General features: G+C 47.2%; 1 protein-coding gene across 3 annotated transcripts in view; it reads right to left on the reverse strand.

The window, feature by feature from the left end:
- Nucleotides 1–22,316, reverse strand: part of MIPEP (mitochondrial intermediate peptidase) — a 140,348-nt gene that overhangs the window by 20,048 nt on the left and 97,984 nt on the right. For 2 of the 3 annotated variants that reach the window (XM_068526900.1, XM_068526899.1), the window contains exons 17-18: nucleotides 7,391–7,512; nucleotides 5,504–5,577 (exon numbers count right to left, since the gene is read on the reverse strand). The exons of the other annotated variant lie outside the window; for it this stretch is intronic. In XM_068526900.1, the coding sequence (XP_068383001.1) occupies nucleotides 5,504–5,577; nucleotides 7,391–7,512 (196 nt within the window). The remainder of the gene's footprint in view (nucleotides 1–5,503; nucleotides 5,578–7,390; nucleotides 7,513–22,316) is intronic. 3 annotated transcript variants of the gene reach the window in all.

A 22,316-nucleotide genomic window follows, 5' to 3' on the forward strand; every position in this document is an offset into this window, starting at 1 on the left:
TCTTCTGCCAGTTTCCAGTTAGTTTTCAGTGAGACTCGTTCCACACACAGATGTGTCTTTGATGTGTTCCTCGGCGGGGGGGGGGTGGGGGGTGGGGTGGTGGTGGTGGTGGTGGTGGTGAGCTCCATGCCCTCCTCTGTTCCACCATCTTGTTCGATCCCCCATAATCACCTTGTTAACGGCACAGGAGACATCTGCCCTTGCAGGTAAATTCTAACAAACACTTAAGTATGCATTAATGCAGCAGGTACCCACGGATGGTGTGCACAGCGCGGGCCTAGCCGTTTCCTCCTCTCAGAGAGCCGAGGCTTGACTCTGGTGCCCCTTGTCTGTGATGACCTGGGAAGGAAGACCCCAGAGGTGAGGTGCCCTTCTCATCACACCAAGGGTCGTGCCAGCACGACTCGCCTTGCCGGTGCTGACCCTGAACACCTGGCCGAGGCAGTGTTTCATGTAAAGTCGCTCTCCCTTCCTTCCAGAGCACGGTATGAAAGGGGGAGGTCACCGTGTGGCCCACACTCGGCAGGGTGGGGGGCACCTACAGAAGCCATCTGAACTCTCCTGCACGGGAGGTCTGCCCTGCTGATTCATTCGATCATTCCTATCAGGGCGGGCTCATGGATACACACTTGATACTTTGTGTTATATCCCAGTGCTGCCTTATTTACTTTTTTGCTCAAATTGTTTAAGTTTTGGCTGTTGAGGGTTCGTTTATAGTGGGAGCCTGTCCCCCCTGACACACATGCCCATCCTCGCGTGCATTCCTGAGCACCTTCCTCCTTCCTGGTGCTGCAGGATGCTGCAGGCCAGCCCTGCAATCAGCCCTTCCCCCAAGGAGCCCTGCTTCCTCTAGGGGAGAAGGTGTCAAACCAAGCTCCCGGCGCTCCCTGCTCCTAGGACCAAGGAGAGGAGTTATCATTGTACACTGTTTGTAGTAATCTCCTTGGGGGACGAGGGTGACCATTTGGAATATACACCACAAATTTCTGACTTGTTTCTTGAATAAGAGTACTATGTAGTAAGAAGAGATGCTACGGGATAGTTACGGCAACGACGAATGAGCTTTGAAAGCCACGAAGCTGTGCAGGAGCGTGAGCTCTTGCGATTTGAATCAGCTTACGGTGAGGCCTGGGGCGTCTAGACGCTGGTTACACAAGTCAGTCTGGCAACACAGAAGAACAGACTGAAGGGAGCTTCGCTGAGAATTTATCTACGATTTCTTTTCATCTTATCTGATGCTTCGTCCTTTTTAAAACTCTGTTAAGTTATAATGTTATAGCTCTACTTGCATACTGCTTTTGGCCAAAAGTCATAAAGCTAAGAGTTTCTTTTCTAGAAAGGAGAACAGAAATAAAGTTGTTTAATATTTAAAAATAACCACTTGGAACGCTAAAATCTTGGGCTTTAACCTTTCCCTTCCCCACAGAATTCTCTGTGCCAAGGCTGCAGGCGAGAGCACACAGGATCCATAACCAGAGGCGGAAATGTGAAACTCGGCGGGCACCGTGCTTACGCGGCTGCGGTGAGAATCATCCCATGGGAACGACTGTGACTAAAAGTGATCATGAACCAAGTTGATAGCTTTGCCACGAAAGTCTAACTAAAGAGCTTACATAATAAAAACAGATTACGGAAAATTTTACTGCTCGTCAGTGGATGTCAGGCAGGCCTCGCCAGTGTCAATGGGAATACTTAGGATGTGACATTAAAAACACACACAAACTTTGGGGATCAAACTTCGGGGATCACTGAGGCCTCAAGGCTCAGGCCACTGACATCTTCACATTCTAAAGACCAACTCAGTCTCAAGTCAGCCTTCAAAGATCAACCGAGGAAGACGCGGGCATCGGGAGGAAGGCGGCAGGGAGGAGAATGAGCCTCGTCATCTACGGAAATGGGGAAATAAATAAGACCTACTTTAGAGGGATTAAATGAGTAGCAAAGCAGGAAGCACCTGGCAAGCGGAGATTTTTCAATGTGTTGTTGGTTTTTTCCTAGTTATTTAAAGATAAGTAACATCTGAACCTAAAAACTCAACAAGGGCCATTTACTCAAGAATTTTGGATAACGTAAAAGAAAAGATAAAGCGGTCTACAATGGAAGAGGTAACCTCCTGCAGGGACTTCACCTGTTGTTCTTGAACTGCTGAAATAATACAGCTCCGACCCCCAGAAGCTGTATAATCCCCCTCTTCTACCTGCTGTGGTAGAAACAATTCTCGTTCCAGGTGGGTACCAGGTATTTCCACCTCCTTGTTACAAACTCACTGTATGTGTTTATCTTTCTAGAGAGACATTCATTTTCTGAAATGGTTTTGCAGAAACTGAACGCTGGGTCGTGTTCACCACAGCACACCTAAAAAGTTTTCTAGTATATGTTTTTAAAAATGGCAAAATGAATGAAAATGTCGTATCACCCTGGTTTATTTTAAGCAAAAACTAAGTTCTCTTATTACTAAGAAATGTGATACTTAAACCAGAAAACACTGTATACAATGTACAAAGAGTTCAACTCACCCCAGAATCCTCGGCAATTAGGAGAGTTGAATTCAGTCAGGTGTGTTGCCACCTTTGTTTTAGTGGAGGATTAAGTAACTGAATATTCTGCTTATAACATCCTTATATGTGCTGTGGATGTGTTTAAAACTAGATAAGGACACAATTTCAACCTGCAGATTAGAAAGAAGTGTTTTGAAGTCACATCACATTTTGTGTCCCTTAGGGAAATCGACTTGGTCGAGGAATTTGGCAAGTACCAGAGCTGGCAACCGCAAATCCAATTCTGTTTTACCGTGCAATGTGACCGCTCCCCCACCCCGCCCCCCGAGGAAGGAAATACTTTCTTAACCACTATTTTTGTTTTCTTCCAATGGTGTTTAGAGGAAAACACTATGGGGCCCTTTAAGAAAAGTCTGTGTTGCCGCACGTAGATCTTCCCCGAGGCTCCCGGGCACGGAGGTAGGAGTCAGCGCGGGGCGAGGAGGCTGCGTGCCGGGGGCGGCGGGCGGCGCTCCCTTCAGACCTGACAGTGAGTCTAAAAAAGGCGAGCAAGCTCAAGGCTCACCTGTGAGGTGTTTTAATCGTCCAAAGATCAAAAGCACTGTTGCGTTTGAGTAGATCGTACAAAGAGCACCAGCAGGACGCACGGCCTCCTGACTCTAAGGAAAGGCTCGCGTTCACCTGAAATGCTGTGTCTTAAGTAAGGACGTCAACAGAGGTGGCATCTGGTCACAGAGGTACGGATTCTGTTTCTTTACCTTCTGCTACTTAATATAATTCTTTACATTTACCTAGTAAGTAGACAGATGAAGCACCTTTAAAAATTACATTTTCATAAAAAGAATAATACCAACTAGAATGTTTATGCTTTCATATCACGACGCTGAGTAATTTCACAGTCAGTCACTCCTCCTAGGGCCACCCCGATGCTATGAGCCGTCACGCAGGACGCTCCTGCTTTGGGGGTGCAGGCTGGCCGGTCGCACACAGGAAGAGGGGACGCCACTGCCGATCTTGTCTTACAAACCCAACCCTACGGAGTGACAAATGGCGTAGCACCTGCGCATGGCCCCATTCATCTGCCGTGTAACAGATCACGTGAATTAAGGAGGTCCGGCAGAACAACATTAAGGACAATGGTAACACTTAACAAGCCGAGCAGTTCTATCGCCGGTGTTAGCTGCGATCTGAATACTTTCTCATTTCTAGTTTGAACCACAGGCTTGTTTTTCTCTCATGAGTGTGAGTTTCAGTGTGGAAAAATATTTTGTCTTCACACAAAAATGTTTCATATGAAGAACAGAATTTCCAGAGAGATGATACAACCATCTTGGAAGCAGAGTAGAAAAATACACCAACCAAAAGACAAACACTGAAAAGGATTTAGTATTTTTCTTTTGCTGGAGCCATATGTAAGCTAATGTTTATGTGCAGACGGCGTTTAGACCCTGGTGTCAGGAAGGATAAACTAAGCACCACTGCTGAGAGAGCTTTCCCACCAGAACATCCGCATGAGGACGAACCCTGGAGCCTCTTCTGCCCCCACTCACAGTGGGCTGTCCACGCAGCACCACAAACTACCAGCCCAAAGGGCGCCATGTAGACCACCATGAGCCAAGCAATTTCACTGTTCCCGAGTCCACAAGGGGCCTGCGGCCAGCAGTCCTACCCAGGGAGCTGCTCAGAGCTCCGTCCCTGTGGTCGGAAGTCCCAGGCTCCAATTCTGGTGGGGCTCCCTCTGTCTCTGCTGCACCACAGGGCCGGGACCTGAGCTGTTCCACCATCGGTAGGAGGGTACGGATCACCCCACCTCAGAGGGTTGCTGGAAGATTCCATCAATCGTACACGAAACCCATTTAGAACAGTGACTGGACGTGGCAGAATTCAACGAGGGCCGGCAGGATCGGCCAGAGAAGTGGGGGGCATCACAAGCCTCCTCGTCGAGAGGGTGACCTGAGGAGCAATCACTGATGGGAGACCAGGGCGTCACCCCCAAAGCACAGCGGGGCTGGGCTACAGGAAACTGCAGGCAGTCTGGGCTGGCTGACCCGCTTTATACACTGCCTGCAGCAGTGGGCAGACCGAGCCTGGACGAACAAACCCTCCCAGAAAAGCTGACGGAATCGAGGTCCCCAGCGGGATTTTGTCACCTCCAGTGCCTGGCATGTCAGCAGCTCTCGGCCACTGGGCTGGATGAGTGAGCAGCTACAGCCCTGCCCGAGATGACAGCAGGTGCAACCGATGTGCACAAGGGACGTCACCTCAACCCATCAGAGCAGAACTGCTCCGTTACCACTAGGAAGACAGCATCCCCCTAAGACTGGGAGTCATCTCCTAAATGCACTTTCATCTGATAGTCAGAGGGACCAGCTGCATAGAAATGCCGGCATCCTGAGAGCACCCAATATCACCCACATTTCCTTGAAATATTTGTGAGAACATTCTAAGAAACATCATGACGGTCACTTCCGTTCACAATTAAATTTTCAGTGGAAATACTTAAAAAATTATCCAAAACACATAGGAAAACAAGCATCGTGAGATGTCTAAGAAGACTGAATTAGGTTCTTTTAAGTAAAAAATCCATCCTGATGCCTTGGAATTTCTAACAAATGTATTGCTAGGCTTTCATAAGGGAAAAAGAAATGAGTTCTTTAGGCCAGAGAAACACACTGTAACCTATTAAAATCTGAAGGCAAATTTTCTGAGAATTTACAGTAACTTAACAGTTTCCTATTAGAGTGTTAGTAACACTTCGAGAGTTAAAGCCTGAAATTTTTTCTCAATCTAAATAAATCACAGTCACTAACTTATTTGGGACACAATGAAACAGACGCTCAGAACAAAGTGCACAGCTGAAGCGTCGTGTCTTTAAAAGAAAAAACAAACAGACAAAATAGGAAACATCTTTCATTACAGATGACACGAAACAAAACCCAAAGTGCTAATGTTAACACGTAAACCTTAAAAAAAAAAAAAAAAAAGCGCATCTCACGTTGGCTTACCTTGCACCATGAGCAGGGGCTCCTTGCCCCCGCCGTGCGCCAGCATCTCCCGGCGGTAGCGCTCCCCCGCCGCCCTGGGGAGGAGAGAACTGTCACTGGAGCCTGCACGCGCCCAGCCACACCCGCCGGAGTCCCCCAGATGAAGCCACACTGATGTCAAGTTCAGAGAAGCTGCCCTTCATTATCTTCTGGCTTCTAAAAATCTCATTCCGATTTTTAACCTACTCTACTAAGACAGACCAGCGGTGATATATTTACTGTAAGAGCAAGCATGCTCTTTCTAGGAAGGATTGTTTAGTTTATGTGGTACAGAACAAGCAGAAAATCATACCCCATTCTCCATCATCTTTAAGATTATTTTAAAGTGAGATTTAAAATCATTTATGCTCTTCTCTCAAAAAAGAATTTGAAATGGCACCCAACAGAGAGAAAAATAACACTCGGACCTAAGAGTAAAGCCACAAAAGCTGTCAGGAGAGGGTTAATTACGCCAGGAAGCCTTGGCTAAGGATAACAGAGGACACTTTCGCTCCCTGCTGCTCTTCATCAGCTGGATTCCATAAGGAACAGTGTCCATAACACTCGAAGGCTAGACAGAAATTCTCTAAATTAATGGCTACTCTCTTTTTTTAAATAGAAAATGCAATTCCTTAAATGCAAATAACTGAAGTTAAATAAAGTATGTTTTCATTCCACTATTTCTGGAGGATCTTTACGTGGGCAATTTTGTGAACGTGGTCTCTAATCGGAAATGTTGCCAGCACTTCACTCTCAGGAACAGGATGACATCAAACGCTAATCCTGCCTCCACCCTGAAGTGAGCACCGAGGCACTGTGGGCCCCGAGGCAGGCAGCGTGGACAGGGCAGCTGAGAGGCCCCGCCCGGCCTCAGCTCTGCTGCTTCCAACCGGGAGACTTCCCAGAACGGGGATCAGAAGGGATCTTTTGGTAGAGGTTAGAAATTTTCTCGTCCCCTGAGTAGTTTTACTAGCTTACTTTTACATGCCCATAGAAGTACAGCAACTGCATGTCTAGGCGAGAATGCATACATAAACAAGATATAAATACTGGGGAATACCTGTATTTAAAAGTATGTGGTTTTCTAGTAAAGTGTGATTCCTTTAAACAAGATAGTATTTTGCCTATTTTATAGAAATCTCCAGTAAAGAATTATAATCCCCAGAATTGATTTATGGTACTCGATTTTGGCTTCAGAGCCTTTGAAAATAATAAAAATTTAAAAAGCAGACCAAGTGTCTACAGTTCGCAGAGGCTGGAAGACACAGCAGCATGTGGGCACCGAGCTGCAAAACATTTAAACATTCGATTACGTCAGACTCAAGTTCAAAAGAGCCTGGAATTGAATGTGATGATTAACTGCTGAGAAAACCCAAGCCTTTGCCAAATGACATGAAGAGCTGAGGGGAGGGGAGGGGGTGGGGTGGGGTGGGGTGGGGTGGGGTGGGGTGGGGTGGGCTGGGGGGGCAGAAGGGACCAGGAATTAGCAGACCTGGTTCTCATCTTAGTCCAGTTGGTTTGCTGTGAAGCCTTGAACAAATCACCCCCTCTGAGCCTCAGTTTCCTCTTATGAAAACTCCTCCTCCGCCAAGGCTGCTGGGACTAACGTAATAACCTGCGTGGGAAACTCGAGGGCGCTCCCGGCATCTGAGGGGCCACGAGCCTCAACCTGCGCAGTGAGGCCGCCTGACCGTGCGACCTGTGTGGCGCAGACAGACCGCTCTGAACGGCTGAGAGACCAGGTCTCAGTCAGTGCTTTCAAAGGAAGCTCCCTCTAAGGACCCGTGGAACCAGAAGCCGGCTTCCCCAGGCCCCCGCTGGGGAGGAGGCCCAGGTGCACAGCGGGCCGTGAAACCCCCGTCTTCTTACCTGTTAAACGGATCCCGCAGAAAGCACTCCCTCCAGACCATGGACGCCACTGCCCGGGACACCAGGTAGGAGTAGTATTTGGCACCGTAGCCCACCAGGTGGCTGAAGCGCAGCTGCCAGGCCTGCGGACAGACAGGGCACAGGCGGCGCTGAGGCTGCACCCGGACGCCACGCGGGCCCAGCGCAGGGAGGCACGCAGGAACCGCGGACGTGCCCGTGACGTGGCACCCTCGGGGGCGTCCCGCACGGGCGGTCAATTCTCACGTGGTGCACACTGTGAGGGCTGGCTGCAGTGAGTCCCCTCAAAACCCTCGCGCTGAGCCCCGATCCCCAGGCCCTCGCAGTGAGACTGTTTGTGGAGACGGGCCTCTAGAGAGGTGATGGAGGTAAAATGAGGCTGCCGGGGCGGCCCTAGGCCACCAGGGCTGGATACGTAGGTCCCCGTACGACGGGGGAGACCACACCGGGACAGGGCAGGAAGGTGGCCTCAGGAGAACCAACCCTGACACCCGACTGTTTTGTACAAGTTCACTGCCACTGGACTCGTGTCTGGCAGAAACAGAGGGAGGACGCCCAGACACGTGGCGTAGCAGCAGTAACGGGGCAGCACGCGTGTCCCAGGATTCCGGCCTGCTGGGAAGCCTGGCTGCTGGGTCGGGAGAGGGCGCTCTGGCCTGGCACTGGGTGCCGTCCTTTTTGAGGACGGTGACGTCGTTACTGTAAGAAAGGCCACGTGAGTTCCCGGGGAAGAACACGCTCCCGCTGGAAGACTCTTTTCCTGCAAATGCTGTTCTTTTTCTGGACCCAAAAGCTGAAAACAAGTATGTTCTGGGTGGTTAGTAGGAAGAGGGTATCCAAGTGCAAAGGCCTAAGCTGCCCACAGCACAGTCATGGCACCACTGCTAGAAAAGCCAGAATTACAGAAGCCATCATCCTCAAATGACACGGTTGTAACTTAAAAATTTTTACTTTACTGAAACAAATCTGACACGCCGTAATACTCTACTGTCTTTTAATGTGTGCTTTAGCTGACGGTAAAATTTTTAGGAAAAAAAATTGAAGCCTAAGTTTTTAAACTAAGGTAATCATCATCTAATAAATCTTTTCACCGCCTGGAAGATAAAGTTTAATCACCACAAATGTTTAACCACATAAACAATTTCCACCTAATTGATTAAGCCACAAACTATAAGCCAACAAGACAGTTCCCCCCTGCTGACAGCGGGGCGGCGGATCCAAGGACACCTCGACGTCCCCCACGTGGCCCACAGGGGCCCGGCGCTCTGAGTGGTGTCCAGCACCTCACGAGGGCGCTCGGCCTGGGCTGGGCGTGGGGCAGGCAGGCCAGCTCTCAAGCTAGAGCTGGAACAGGAGGGGGTCTGGCGGAGGGAACGGGAACCCTCGGGATCCACCCTCCCCTTTCCAACCGGGATGCGACTGGAAGCAAGGGGGGCTCGCGAGCTGTGTCCCTCCGTCTGTGTGGGACACCTCGCCCTGCCCTCTGTGAAGGCGAGACCCCAGGGGTGGGGCACCACAACCCAGGGTGGTGGTCCCCGACTCCACACGGCCACCGCTGGTGCTGGGCAGTACACTCGCGAAGCTGTCACAGTAACCAGACCCCCAGGCACAGGTGCTGCCACCAGCAGAGCAGAGGTGCCGAGGCCCTGCAGCTCGCCCGGCAGGATCCACACCTGGATACCTGGACACAGAGAGTCCACGGCGTCTGCCTCCCACCAGCCTCCCACCTGGACAGAGCTACTCAGGCATGGCGCACACCTTGCTGTCTTGTGCTTAGATGACAGGTTTCCATACCTCAAGACATGCCAAATAAATGATACCACCTGACACCTTTCATCAGCGGTCTGTAAGTTTATGGCACACTAAGACCTACAATCCCATTGCTGTGTGACCACACATAGCTGAACTGATAATTCAGCCTAATGTTAAGTCCTTGTTACCACTCCACTCATTCACCTGGAAAAATAATAGACAGCATCTCATTTTAAGCTCTGGAATTACGTCATCCTCTTCCTTTTATCTCCAAGTTTCCTTCTTCCGAAAGGGACCTTTGCCAGATGAACAAAAGTTTTCACCCGTCCTTTGAAGCGCCAGGTGAGGAGCTGGTCTTAAGAACAAAGGACTCGGGCTTCCCTGGTGGCGCAGTGGTTGAGAATCTGCCTGCCAATGCAGGGAACATGGGTTCGGAGCCCTGGCCTGGGAAGATCCCACATGCCCCGGAGCAACTAGGCCCATGAGCCACAATTACTGAGCCTGCAACGTCTGGAGCCTGTGCTCCGCGACAAGAGAGGCCGCGATAATGAGAGGCCCGCGCACCGCGACGAGGAGAGGCCCCCACTTGCCACACAACTAGAGAAAGCCCTCGCACAGAAACGACCCAACACAGCCATGAATAAATAAATAAAATAAATAAAAATTAAAAAAAAAAAAAAAAAGAAGAAAGGACTCAGAAGCCTTTGCAGTTTCTCTTCTGTTCTGACTAGAGGTGTGGGCCGTCCCATCCTAACGCGAGCCCTCCGTCTGTCTGTCCCGAGTGAGACGATCTCTGTGATCCGGACGTAAGACAAGAACTTGGAGCGGGAGCAGGAGCGCGGCCGGGGCCCCGCAGGCGCAGAGTCACCAGCTGGAACCCTGGGGGGAGGCCCTCCGAGGATCCCCATCCGCTACAGCCCTGTTCTCACCCACGACACTCGTCCGTCCACATCAGAGACGGGCCCAGGGATGGAAAGGAGCAAAGCAGCTGTTACTTACACCTGTTTTCAGTTTCAGACCTAGATGAGGGGCTCGTGCAGAGCCAGCACCCAATAGCTACATGTTAGAAGTTGAATGACCGAGCTAATCATTTCTATTATCCTCTCAAATAGCACGTCATTTCTCCACTTCCAGTTACACATGTATAAGTGCATTTAACTAAAATTTTAAAACAATCTTATTACTAGAATATTAAACCACATGAGAACAGAAACATCACTGCTTTCTGAGTTTGGGTCACACAGAACTGAAATTTCCTTCAGAGCAAGGTCCACGAGGCCATGCCTGTGTCTGGCATGGGGCCAGCACGGGGCCTGGAGCACAGCAGGGACTCAACAGCTGTCTGCTGGACGGGTGGACGGACAGGTGGACAGATGGATGGACACTGCCGGATTCTGTCACAGCGATGCTCTGTGTTCCCGACAGACTGGACTTTTTTGGACTGAGATGAGGAATCACATCCAGATCACAAGCAAGAGGACGTCACAGCGCTACAAACACATTTTGGATCTCAGGCTATTAAAAATAGTTTTTTTGTTTTTTGTTTTTTTTAAAGAATTCTTTGACTACATTATATGACAGTTAAGACTTCTGAGGCTAGTTTTGGCACCAGATGTACGGCATCTGTGTGGTGTTTCCTCCTGTGTGATTCAATCTCTGTCAAGTTTCACAGACTCAAAACAAGCCATGGGCCAGCAGTACCACACAGGCCTCACGGTGCAGCTGCTGTAATAGGACTAAAGGACAGCAAGGCAGAAAGCAGCAAACTCCTGAGCTAGGCTCTGTGGGCAGACCGCCGGGCTGTTCACATTCTCCGAGCACAATACTGTTGGCTTGTGGATTATGTCCTACGGTACCCAACCCTGGGCATCCAGAAGTGTCCACTTAACCACAGTCGGGAGCAGGAGACCCTCCCCCACCTGCCTTCTCAGGTTCGTATTCTCTCTTTCTTAATGTGTGTGTATATATGTTTTCCATGAAGTAATACAGACGAGTACTTCTAATTTAATAAAAAGTCCCCGCTGACATTTTACCAAAACCCATGAAACAACAATGCCAAACAAACAGGAATTCTCAGTTTGGAATAAAACTGAGAATTTATTTTAGATGAAACACAGCCGTTGTGGTGGACACACTCTCAGGTGGCCTCCGTGGATGCCGGTGTGAAATTTCCTCACCGTGAGTGTGGGCAGGACCAGAGCCTTGCTTCTGACCACCAGAACTGGCAAAGAAGGCGGGATGTCAGAGCCACAGCGAGTTACTTACTTGATACGTCTGCCAGGCTGCAGACCCACTGCAGAAACCCTCCTGTTGCCCGAGGTCAGCGGCCCTGGTGGGAAAGCCCACCAGCAGGGACCCTGTGGGATCTGGGGGTGGGGATTTAGGACCTGGGGGTGGCCTCTGGGGCCCAGGGGTGTCCAACAGCTGACAGGCAGCAAGAAGTTGGGCACCTCCATCCTACAAGTGCACAGATAAGAATTCTGCCGAGCAACTTCCCTGGTGGCGCAGTGGTTAAGAATCTGCCTGCCAATGCAGGGGACACAGGTTCGAGCCCTGGTCCGGGAAGATCTCACGTGCCACAGAGCAACTAAGCCCGTGCGCCACAACTACTGAGCCTGCGTGCCACAACCACTGAGCCCGTGTGCCTAGAGCCCATGCACCGCAGCGAAGAGTAGCCCCCGCTCGCCGCAACTAGAGAAAGCCCGCGCACAGCAACGGAGACCCGACGCAGCCAAAGGTAAATAATTAAAAAAATTAATTCTGCCGAGAACCCAGGTGAAGCAGCCAAGCACCCAGGTGAGACGTGGGCCCGGCCAACACCCCGACTGCAACCTTGGGCCCCGAGCATGGGGCGCGGCCACACGGGGCTCCGCCTCCTGACCCGCGGGGGCCGTGAGCTTTGTGCAGCAGCTTTGTGCTGCTGCAGCCACTTGGCGCAGTAATTTGTTCCACAGCGATAGAAACTAACACCGTTATGTATTTCAACATGAGAGCTGTGTCCAGAAATACTAACAAGAGAAGTAAATGGAAAATATGGAAGGGCACCTATATTTATTAAATGTATACCCCTGTGTCTTCATGGATATCTTTTGAGGAAGGTATTTTTATAAATGCTTCATAATTTTCAGCAGATATTTTAACAGCTTACATTTTACAATAGACTCAAAAGCGTAATTTGGTCAAGGCTGCCGGCAGAGACTGCCCAGTACCCCTCGTCCGTTCCGAAACAGAACTGCCCCTCCGCCGCTCGGCTGGAGCAAGGCCTTGGCCACTGTTCTCCAGGCTTCCTCTGGGCTCAGGGCGGCTGTGCACCTACTTCCTGCAACCCGATGTGAATGGAGATAACACACTTACCAGGTGCTTCACAAGAAAGCTGCTCGCGCCCTCCACCTCCTTCCCCTTCCTGCTCCCCTTAAAGAAGTAAGACCCGGACCCACACCTGGGACTCAGGTAAGCCACATGCTGAGGAGCCGCCAGCCCACCGGCCTACCTGCCCACCTCTGCCTTGCTGGGCAGGAGGAAAGGGGCTTTATCTTACTGAAATCACTGTATTTGGGGGTCTCTGTCACAGCAACTTAGCCTGTACTCCAACAGACGATCACACAGGATTCAGACCCGGCTGTCTTTCTAATTCAGAGCCCCTGCTTCACTGCTCCTCTGCACTGCACAGCCCAAGTATCTAATACGGGACCTACTGCTCCCCACAAATGTGAAAGTTGCAACCGTCTTGATTTCAAATTCCTGAGCCCCCCAGCAGATCCCCATGCCATATTCCTGTGTTTATATTTGACACCTACAACTTGTAAATTAATCTCCATCACGTCAGCTTCAACACACATCAAAACACACCACATAGCTATTTTTACAGCTAAAAAGGAAAGCCCCTATACAAGTTGATATAAAAGCGAGTATTACACTAAGAATAAGTTAAAATGCTGACACTGCTGGACCAGGGGGAGGACTCGGGGACACGCGGGTGGCTCAGTGCCGACAGCGGCGAGAATGTGGCTGAAGCACAGTGACACCAATCCTAAGCAGAACGGCAGCTACAAGGTTAACGCCGCTCTCCAACAGACAGAAAACACGCAGCAGCCACAAATCCCTCCTTCACGTTTCCATAAAGGTCTTGAATAATTTCCAAAGTGCCAATATGAGAATTTTATAAGATCTCAATGACAACTAGAAACCATTTTCTCCGCTAATGGTGGACTCACGGCTTGTTTTAAAGAGACTAGCCCCAGTCTTATAAGAAAAAATGACTTCTAACTACCTGACCAAACCTCTTTAGGCAATTAATAGTAACACAAAACATTAACCGTCAATTCTATTTATATATAAATATTGGGAAAAAAAAAAAAGCTCTGCAAAACAAAATTTAAAACCCCCTGGAAATACCAGTATGTGTCTATCAAAAGCAAATCCATGAGCAGAACACAAAGATGTAACCAATTCAAATGGAAATGCATTTATTAGATGAAACACGGGAAGGTAATGTTAATCTAATTAAGTGAGATAATTAGGTGAAAAGCAATAAACAGAACTGGAAACTAGACATGCTGGGTTTTTTCTTCCTAATCAAAGCTCCTTAATATTGCTTTTCCCATTGCCTGTAACATCTCAAGGAAAAAATGGCAGATTCTTCATTTTAAAGGAACCCGTGGTCAAGTAATAAGGACTTCCACAGAAAAAGAGAGGCTCTGTGGTCAGGAGGGCAGCCCAGGGGAGCAAGGGGAGCCTCCACAAGGACAATACACAATCCGGAAGCTCTGGTGTTGGTACTAAACCACCAAAACACACTCACAAAACGGCAACAGTAAGTCTGTACCTATCAATAATTACTCTAAATGTAAACGGATTGAATTCGCCAATCAAAAGACACAGATGGGCTGAATAAACTAAGAACAAGACCCAACAATATGCCGCGTTTAGCTTTAGTCTTTTCAAGGAACTAGAAAAAGAACAAATTAAGCCCAAAGTCAGCAGAAGGAAGGAAATAACAATCAGAGCAGAAATAAATAGAGACTAAAAAGACGATAGAAAAGATCAGTGAAACTAAGAGCTGGTTTTTTGAAAAGTTAAACAAAACAGACAAACTTTTAGTTAAATTCACTAAGAAAAAAATGCACAAAGGAGTCAACTAAAATTAGAAATGAAAGAGGAGACACTACAACTGATGCCACAGAAATACAAAGGATCATAGGTGACTACCATGAACAATTAGACACCAACAAAAAGGAAAACCTACAAAAATGTATCATCCATAAGACTCCAAGAAGAAAACATAGGAAAATACTCCTTGAATTGGCCTTGGCAGTGATTTTTTCAATTCGATACCAAAAGCAAAGGCAACAAAAGCAAAATTAAACAAGCTGAGCAACATCAAACTAAAATGCTTCTGTAAAGCAAAGGAAACCATCAACAAAATGAAAAGGCAACCTGTGGAATGGGAGAAAATATTTGCAAATCATATAACAAATGATATATGATATCATTATATAATATCTATAATATGTAAAGAATCCATACAACTCAACAGAAAACAAACAATCTGCTTAATACAGGGCCAGAGGATCTGAAGACATTTTCTTCCGAAGGAGACAAACAAATGGCCAACAAGTACACAAAAAGATTCTCAACATCGCTAACCGCTACGGAAGTGCAAATCAAAACCACAATGAGATATCACGTGACACCTGTCAGAATGGCTTAATAATACATACATTAAAAAAACAAACAAGAAGAGGGACCCTGCTACTGTCTTCATGACCGCGCAGTTCAACAAAGGCAGTGGGGCCACCGTGGAGGCCAACTGGAAAAGATGGGCGTGTCCTTCGTAGACTACGGGACTTTCTGCTCGCGCACGAAGAAGGAAAAACGGAACAGGAACTCCTCGGCGGGGAGACGAGCCAAGAGCAGGGGTGCAGCCCTGGCCTCCGCACCCCGGGGGCGGGGCTGGCATCCAACCGATGGGAGCAGAGGCTCCTGCAGCTCCGCCTTCCCCCCTCCCAGGGACCCTCAGAGATGTGTAACTATTGTTTCCAACCTACAGGCCGGCAGCCCCCTCTCCTGTGAGATCAAGCTGAGGTACAAAGAGGGGAGGACACCTGGAACCGTCTGATGTCGACTAGGGCTCAGCACCTTCCTGCAGCAAACAGGCCAGGGACCCGGGAGCTTCCCTTGGAGCCCTGGCTTCCCCTCCTCACTCTGCATGCCGGCAGCCAGGAACCTGTGCGGCGCCCTCCCTACTTCCCTCCGTTTCCATTCCAATGACACTGCACCACGAGGCCTTCTCCAGCGGTGACGAAGGGGCACTGCCGACGGTGGGGGACACGCGAGGTCTCCCCCCAGCCCGCTGCGTCCTCACGGCAGCGGGAAGGCTGTGCTGCCAGCTCCCTCCTCTCTTGCTGGTTGGGGCCCTGGCGCGGTGTGTCCCCGGTGTCAGACTAGAGTTCTGGGCTCAGGGCCGCCGCCCCCAGCACGGTGCCCCCTCCCCTCTATTCTCTGGTCAGCACCCGGATCATCCCTGTGGACGGGCTGGGGAAGGTGATCTACGGACGGGGGAATGAAAACACACTTGCTTCGTATTTTCAAAATACTCTCCCAGATCCAAAGGAGTTTTATCGTGCCCTTAAAGTCTCCACAGAGAAAACTGGAGAGGCCGTTCCTCCTTCCCGGACCTCCTGGAGCCCTTGCTGTCTACACCGGCAGCGGCGGCTGGCACCTCAGCCACAGGTGCGCACGTGCTCGCCAGGTGGGGAGCTTTGGTGTGATGGCTCCAAAGTCGTCCACCTCTCCACGCACGGGGGAGCCTTCACGGACGCTGCCCGCACAGCCACACCGCGGCCGGGGAGGCGGACACTACACAAGGGCCACCCGGCCTGGCACTGATCACTGTGAGGCTCCCGGACCCTCACCGTGACCGCGCCCGCCTGGCAGGGCCGCCGTGCGGATTACACGAGGGCAAGCAGGGAAGAGGCCCGCACTGTGCCGGCCTGGCGCGGCCTCCATTTATCAGCCACAGACCTGATCCTCTGCAGTCAGGGACAACACTGTGACCAGCGTGGTGTCCTCAAGAGACAGTCACAGAAAGCGGGTAAAAAGGTAGGAAAATTAGAACCAAACTGCTGTAATTTGGACATAACTGACATCTGTTAAGTCCAAATTCTCTTTCTGTAATTAACTAGTTTCAATAATCCCTGAAATTATTAAGATGTCAACAGGTAAAAAAAATAATGTACTGACTATACACACACACACACACACACACACAGTCAATTTCTGAAGTGACAAAACAAAAGATATGTACCCAACTGCCTTGGTTGGAATAACTGCTACTTTGCAAACTCATTTCCTAACTCGCATGGTGAAAGATCCCTCTGCATCACACTAAAAGTATACCTGCTGTTAACTTTCATTTGTGTTGCCTACGATGTGTTAATACAAACGGTAGACGTGTGCAGTGAAGAAATACGTCTCACTAAGGGTGACGCTCCTGGTGAGATGAGACTGAGTTACAGAGAGGTAAGAACCCCCCCCCCCCGCCCGCCCAGAGCATGCAGCCCCTGCTCCGCGTGTAAGGCAGGCCCTGGGCCCCTGCCAGAAGTTCCTTGAGCGGCAGCACAGAAGTGCAGCCCGGGGCTCACGATGCCATGTCATCTGCAGGTCGTGTCACTACCTGCATTTTGTACAGAGTAACTGACAGAAATAAAGTTCGTGACTGATCCACTGAAATTACCAGGGCTGCCTGCTTTCAATCAACATGTCATCAGTCCTCCCCGATTATCTCGTCTGAAGAATGTCCAAAATTCCTGATGTAACAGCTTTTAGCAATTTCTTACCAAAAAAAAAAAAAAAACCCCCCAAAAAACCCTGCTATATTTGTGGTTGAAGCATATGGAAAACCTGGGTAATGCCCAACAGTGCACACTACTGCAACTCAAAACAAGTGTTGGATAAAAAGAATCAACACCTAAGTATTATTACAACTTTCATATAAAAATACTATCAACTAGCATTACTTCACAATGCTATAATAATAGGTGCTACGGGTAGGCTTTCTTCTCCTATCTCCTGAGTTTGAAAGTTCAAGGTGGGATCTTCCAAAGGGTCAGCTGGGAGCAGTGGCTTGTTTAAGGCTGAAAGGGACTGATGGCCTTTTACTTCCTTCCAAATCTCTAGGGTACTAAGTCTCACTCCACGTCACGACAGCCAGCACACCTTCTGTGCTAGCTGACCTCCAGCTGGCCTAGCAGTTCAACGTCCTCCTCGTGGGAAGGAGCACAGCCCACCAAGTGTCCCCCATCACAGCCCTGCCCTGCTCCCCGGCGGCTGCCGGCATTCGCTCTGTTTAAAAATTCAGATAGGGCTTCCCTGGTGGCGCAGTGGTTGAGAATCTGCCTGCCAATGCAGGGGACACGGGTTCGAGCCCTGGTCTGGGAAGATCCCACATGCCGCGGAGCAGCTAGGCCCATGAGCCACAACTGCTGAGCCTGCGCGTCTGGATCCTGTGCTCTGCAACAGGAGAGGCCGCGATAATGAGAGGCCCGCGCACCGCGATGAAGAGTGGCCCCCGCTCGCCGCAACTAGAGAAAGCCCTCGCACAGAAACGAAGACCCAACACAGCAAAAAAATAAATAAATAAATTTCTAAAAAAAAATTAAAAATTCAGGTAAAATTCACACACCATAAAATTTACATTTTTAAAGTTATTTTTAGTATATTCACAAAGTTGTGCAACCATGACCACTATCAAAGTCTCATCATCCCCCAAAGAAACCCCTTACCCACCAGCACTCACTCTGCACTCCTTCCCCAGCCCCTGACAACCACGTTCTACTTTCTGTCTCTATGGATTTGCCTATTCTGAATATTTCATATAAATGGAGTCATACAGTAACTGGCACTTTGTGTTTGGCCTCTTTCACTTAGCATACTGTTTTCAAGAGTCATCTACGTTGTAGTATGTGCCAGTACTTCATTCCCTTTTATGGCAGAATAATATTCCACTGCATGGATATACAATATCTGTATATCCGTTCATCCAAATGCCGACTAAAGTACATTTGGTTTGCTTCCACTTTTTGGCTATTATGAATAAAGCTGCTGTTAACATTAGTGTACAAATTTGGGGATAGACATATGTTTTCACTTCTACTGAGTATATACCTAGGAGTGGAATTGCTGGGTCATACCGAAACTCTTGTTAACTTTGAGCACCGGCCAAACTGTTTTCCAAACCTGCTGCACCACTTTGCATCCCCACCAGAGGCGTACTAAGGCTCCAGTTTCTCTACATCCTTGCCAACACTTGTTATTGGCTGTTGTTATTATATCCATCCCAGTGGGCAAAAAGTGGTAAATCTCATTGTGGTTTTGATTTGCACTTCCTTAAGGACTGATGTTGTTGAGCATCTCTTCCTGTGCTCACTGGCCATCTGTGTATCCTCTTTGGAGAAATGTCTATTGAAATCCTTTGCTTCTTTATGTATTCTGGAGATTAATACCCATCAGATGTCTACTGTCCCATTCTGAGCTGTCGTTTCCCTTTCCTGATGCTGTCCTTTGAGTACAAATTTTTTAATTTTGATGATTCCAAATTATCTTTTTGGCTTTTTTGGTTGTTTGTGCTTTAGCTGTCAAATCTAAGAAACCACTGCCTTATCCAAGGTCACAAATCATCAAACCTATTGAGATGATCATGTAATTTTTATCCTTCATTGTGTTAATATGGTGATTACACTGATTGATTTGCAGACATTAAATCATCCTTGCATCCCTGGAATAAATTCCACTTGATCATGGTGTGTGGTCCTTTTAATGTACTGTTGAATTTGGTTTGTTAATATTTTGTTGAGGGTTTTTGCATCTATGTTCATCAGGAACACTGGTCTCTAATTTTCCTTCCTTGTGTCCTTGTCTGGCTTTGGCATCAGAGTAATGCTGGTCTTGTAAAATTAATTTGCAAAGTGTTCCCTTCTTTTCTGTTTTTTTGTAAGAGTTTGAGAAGGATTGGTATTTTTTTCTTTAAATGTTTGGTAGAATTCACAGTGAAGCCATCTGGTCCTAAGCTTTTGTTTGTTGGGAGAGTTTTGATGCCTGATTCAATCACCTTACTAACTAGTAGCTGGTCTGTTCAGATTTCCTATTTCTTCATGATTCAATTTTGATAGGTTGTATGTTTCTAGGAATTTATCCATTTCTTCTGGGTGGTCCAATCTGTGCGTAATTGTTCATAGTCTTCTTATGATCCTTTGTATTTCTGTATTATCAATTGTAATGTCTCCTCTTTCATTTGTAATATTATTTGAGTTCTCGCTTTTTCTTGGTTAAGTGTAGCTAACAGTTGTCTATTTTGTTTTTCTTTTCAAAAAACCAGCTCTTAGTTTCATTGATCTTTTCTACTGTCTTTTTAGTCTCTATTTCATTTATTTCTCTCTCATCTTTGTTATTCCTTTCTTCTGCTAACTCTGAGTTTAATTTTGTTTTCTTTTTTTGTTCTTCTTTTTCTAGTTCCTTGAGGTTTATAGTCAGGTTGTTTATTTGAGGTATTTCTTTTCTCTTAACTGTAGGTGTTTATGGCTATAACCTTCCCACTTAGAGCCACTTTTGCAGCATCCCGTAAGTTTTGATATGTTTTGCTTCCATTTTTGTTTCAAGATATTTTAATTTTTTTCTTTTGATTTCTTTGACCTGTTGGTTTTCCAGGAGTATGTTGTTTAATTTCCACATATCTGTGCAATTTCCAGCTTTCCTCCTGTTACTGATTTCTAGTTTTATGGCATTTTGGTCAGAAAAGATAGCTGGTATGATTTCAGTCTTCTTATATTTGCTAAGACTTGTTTTGTGACCTATCACATCGTCTATGCTGGAAAATGTTGCACGTGCACTTGAGAAGAATGCATATCTTGCTGCTGTTCAGTGGAATGTTCTGTGTATGTCAGGTCCATCTGTATAAAACATGGCTCAAGTCCAGCGTTTTCCTGTTGATTTTGTGTCTGAATGATCTATCCATTGCTGCAAGTGGGATACTGAAGTCCCCTATTGTAAGGTTGTCTATTTCTTCCTTCAGATCTGTTAGTATCTGTTTAACATAGTTAGGTGCTCTGATGTTAGGTGCATATATATTTATGACTGTTATATTTTCTTGATGAATTGACTGCTTTATCATTATGTAATAACCTTCTTTGTCTCTTGTTACCATTTTTGGCTCAAAGTCTCTTCTGTGTGACGTAAGTATAGCTACCCATGCTCTCTTTTGTTTTCCATTTGAATGAACGTCTTTTCCCATACCTTCACTTTGAGTCTGTGTCCTTAAAGCTAAGTGAGTCTTTTGTGGGCAGCTTATTGTTGGGTTTTATTTTTTTAATCCTCTAGACACTTTATGCCTTTTGATTGGAGCATTCAGTCCATTTACATTTAGAGTAATTATTGATTGGTAAGGAGTTTTTCATGCCATCTTATTGTTTTTCTGGCTCACCTGTAGTTTCTTTCTTCCTTTTCTGATTAACTTCCTTTGTAACTTGATGATTTTCCATAGCGGTACGCTTTGATTTCCTTCTCTTTATCTTTTCTGAATCTACTGTAGGTTTATGCTTTATGGTTACCATAAGGTTTACATAAAACATGTTATAGATATAACTGTCTATTTTACACTGAGAACAATTTAACTTCGATCACATAAAAACATTTACCCTTCTTTTACTCCTTTTCTTATATGTTTTTGATGTCAGAATTTACATCTTTTTATATACTGTATCTATTAACAAATTACTATAGCAACAGCTATTTTTAATACTTCTGTCTTCTAACCTTTATACTCGAGTTAACACCATGTTGCAATATTGAGTATTCTGAACCTGATCATATGCTTGTCTTTACCAATATGTTGTATGTTTTTATGTTACTAATTAAGCCTTATTTCATTTCAGCTTGAAGAATTCCTTTCAGGTTTAGTGATGCAAGGCAGATTTAGTGGTGATGAATTCCTTCAGCTCTTGTTTATTAGGGAAAGTCTTCATCTCACCTTTATTTCTGAAGGACAACTTTGCTGGGTAAAGTGTTCTTAGTTGGCAGTTTCTTTTAGCACTTGGAATATTCATCCCATTCTCTCCTTGCCTATAAGGTCTCTATTGAGAAGACTGCTGATAGCCTCACGGGGTTGATTTCTGTGTATGAAAGAATTTTTTCTCTTGTAGCTTTAAAAATTCTTTTGTCTTTGATTTTAGACAGTTTTATTATTATGTATCTTGGAGAAGATTGTTTTGGATTGAAATTTCAGGGTGGCCTATTAGCTTCATGGACTTGGGATATCCAGATCACTCCCCAGGATTGGGAAGTTCTCAGCCATCAGTTCTTTAAATAAGCTTTCTACCCCTTCTCTCCCTCTCTTCTCCTTCAGGGACTCCAATGATAACTACATTACTTCTCTTGATGGTGTCCCATTAAGTCTGTAGGATTTCTTCAGTCTTTTTTATTGTTTTTACTTTTTGGTCCTCTGACTGGATAATTTCGATTGATCTGTCTTCTGTTGATTCTTTCTCCCACTTGGTCAAGTCTGCTGTTGAAGCTCTCTATTGAATTCTCCAGTTACGTTCTCTATCTCTTTGTTGAACTTTCCATTTTGCTCTTGTATTGTTTTCCTCTATATCATTAAATTGTTATTCTGTGCTCTCTTTTAGTTCTCTGAGTATCATTACAACAATTATTTTGAGTTCTCTGTTGGACAGTTCCTGGATCTCCATTTCTTTGGGTTCAGTTACTGAGCCCTGAGGCATGCATGGCAGTGGAGGTCAGCCCCAGGGATCTAGGCTGGCGTCTTGCACTCACGTAGCTGCAGAGGCCTGAGGTGCAGTTCCCAGGCTCCACCAGGAGGGGTCAGAGAGGAAGTGGAGGGACTCAGGTGTCAGGGCACGTGTACCTGTGGGAGAACACTGGCGAAACCTACAGGGGTCTGCGCTGTGCTGCCCGTTGGTTTCTTTGGTGGCAGAACGTGCTGGCTTTGTCTGCAGAGCAGGTCTGTGATCTGCCATCACTCCTGCAACACAGCTGCTGTTTGGCGGCCCCAGCTTCTTCTCCTGGTTCCTCGCCGTCTCTGTACATCTCACCTTTGCTGGTCTGGGCTGGGTGAAACTGAAGTGGACCTTTGCACGCGTCTGAA

Source organism: Eschrichtius robustus, chromosome 18 (genome assembly GCF_028021215.1).
Source record: "Eschrichtius robustus isolate mEscRob2 chromosome 18, mEscRob2.pri, whole genome shotgun sequence".
In the NCBI taxonomy this organism is placed as follows: domain Eukaryota; kingdom Metazoa; phylum Chordata; class Mammalia; order Artiodactyla; family Eschrichtiidae; genus Eschrichtius; species Eschrichtius robustus.